This window comes from Arachis ipaensis, chromosome B08 (assembly GCF_000816755.2).
Source record: "Arachis ipaensis cultivar K30076 chromosome B08, Araip1.1, whole genome shotgun sequence".
Taxonomy (NCBI): Eukaryota; Viridiplantae; Streptophyta; class Magnoliopsida; order Fabales; family Fabaceae; genus Arachis; species Arachis ipaensis.
The window spans coordinates 4,032,551-4,034,487 of record NC_029792.2 but is presented as its reverse complement, the minus strand read 5'-3'; the positions used below and the strand labels follow the sequence as shown (position 1 = coordinate 4,034,487).

The 1,937-nt window shown below is 32.1% G+C and overlaps 1 protein-coding gene across 1 annotated transcript in view; it reads left to right on the top strand.

Moving 5' to 3' along the window:
- LOC107611809 (kiwellin) overlaps positions 1-1,927 on the top strand; it is a gene marked incomplete in the record, with an annotated part of 6,018 nt that extends 4,091 nt beyond the window's left edge. The window contains 2 exon segments of the mRNA XM_016313699.2: positions 764-1,009; positions 1,453-1,927. Coding sequence (XP_016169185.1) covers positions 764-1,009; positions 1,453-1,828 — 622 coding nt within the window.

Here is a 1,937-nt window from a genome sequence, read left to right as displayed (position 1 = left end):
AATCATATTTTTTAAAATATAAAATGTTGAAAACAAGAACATAAAATATTTTTACAAACCAATCAATTTTTAATTTTTGATAACTAATTTTGGTGTATGTAGTATAAGCACACAATTTTTTTGTACAAAAATGTTATTCGTAGACTAAAATTAGCCATTAAAATCAGTTATCAACGTATTTGTGTATAAATATATGTGTAGTCTAATTTATTTTCAATGTGTATTTGTATTCTAGTATGTATTTTATACTAATGACTAACTTTGGTGAGTGATTTTAATGTATATATAGCATAACTCTTTTTTATAACATGTAATTATAAGAATCTAATGTATTTATTTTTAAATTTAATTACTCTATTAATTTTTATAGTTTTAATAAATTTTTAGTTAAATTTTTATTTTTTTATTTAATCTTTATATCATATTAAAGTTTGTAATTAAGTTTTTACTGTGACAAAAATATTAGAATTGTTAGAATATTTTGTTAAACAAAAAATATACCTAAATATAATAATTTGTTAGTTTCAACGTTTTTATTACTGAAATAATATATGAATTTAATTAAAAAAATAGAATAAAAATCTATTAAAAAATTGGGTGCAACTAGAGACTATACAAGTAATTAAACCTTAGTTTTAATATATCGTTGTCCTCTATTTAAGCATCTTATCTAATGCTCACAAAGCACAAAATTAAACCACCATTTAGACAAGTAGTCATTCTAGTCTAATTCGCCAATAATGGCTCACAAAGCAACCTCCTTCTTTATGATTCTATATTGTTCCTTGTGCCTATTCACTCTCATAAACGCACTCTCCTCCTGCAACGGCCCATGCAACAACCTCAACGACTGCTCTGGCCAGCTCATCTGCATCAACGGAAGGTGCAACGACGACCCTGACGTCGGTACTCACATCTGCACCACCCCCGCTCCACCAAGTGGTGGAGGCGGAACCTGCCGATCCTCCGGCAACCTTCAATGCGGCACAAACTCCTACCCTCAATACAGGTGCCATGCTAATAAGGATATATATTTTAAGGGTATAGCTAGTATAAAAAAAAAAGATAAAAATAATATTTATACGTCAAAATTAAACACTAAAATCAGTTATTATATATTTATATATTTATGTTTAAATACATATATTATTTAGATTTTAGTTATTAACAGATTTAAAAGATATTTTTTCAAAAAAAAAAATATCTGAAAGACATTTTTATGGTTTATTTCTATTAAAAAGTTGTTTTTTATTTTGTACTTTTAAGTGTTTTTATTATTATATTATTAAAAGGTGAAAACTCAGTAAAGTCGATTTCATGTGAAGTTGATAGTCGAGAACCGTTAAATGATTTAACTGATTTGACTAAATTTTTATCAAACAGCTCTCAGCTATCAACTTATTAAAATGCTAAATATTATGTATATATATGAATAAAGTTTTCCGAATGCAGGTGCTCGCCTCCGGTGTCATCCTCCACCAAGGCAATACTCACCCTGAACGACTTCAGCGAAGGCGGAGACGGAGGTGGCCCATCTGAGTGTGACGGAAACTACCACGAAAACTCAGAGCCAGTGGTGGCACTGTCCACTGGGTGGTACAACCAAGGGTCGAGGTGCTTGAAGATGATAAGGATCACCGCGAGTAACGGGAGGAGCGTGTTGGCTAAGGTGGTGGACGAGTGCGACTCCGTTAACGGTTGTGATTCGGAGCATGCAGGACAGCCACCGTGCCGGAACAACGTCGTGGATGGATCGCAGGCGGTGTGGGATGCTCTAGGGCTGGATACGGATGTTGGGGTTGAAAACGTTTCTTGGTCAATGGCCTAAAAATAATAATCTCACGTTGCCAATTCTATACGCTAGGGAATAATAATAATAAACAAATAAATAAGGACAAGCATGTAGCTTATTTAATTTTATGTTTTGTTTTCGGAAA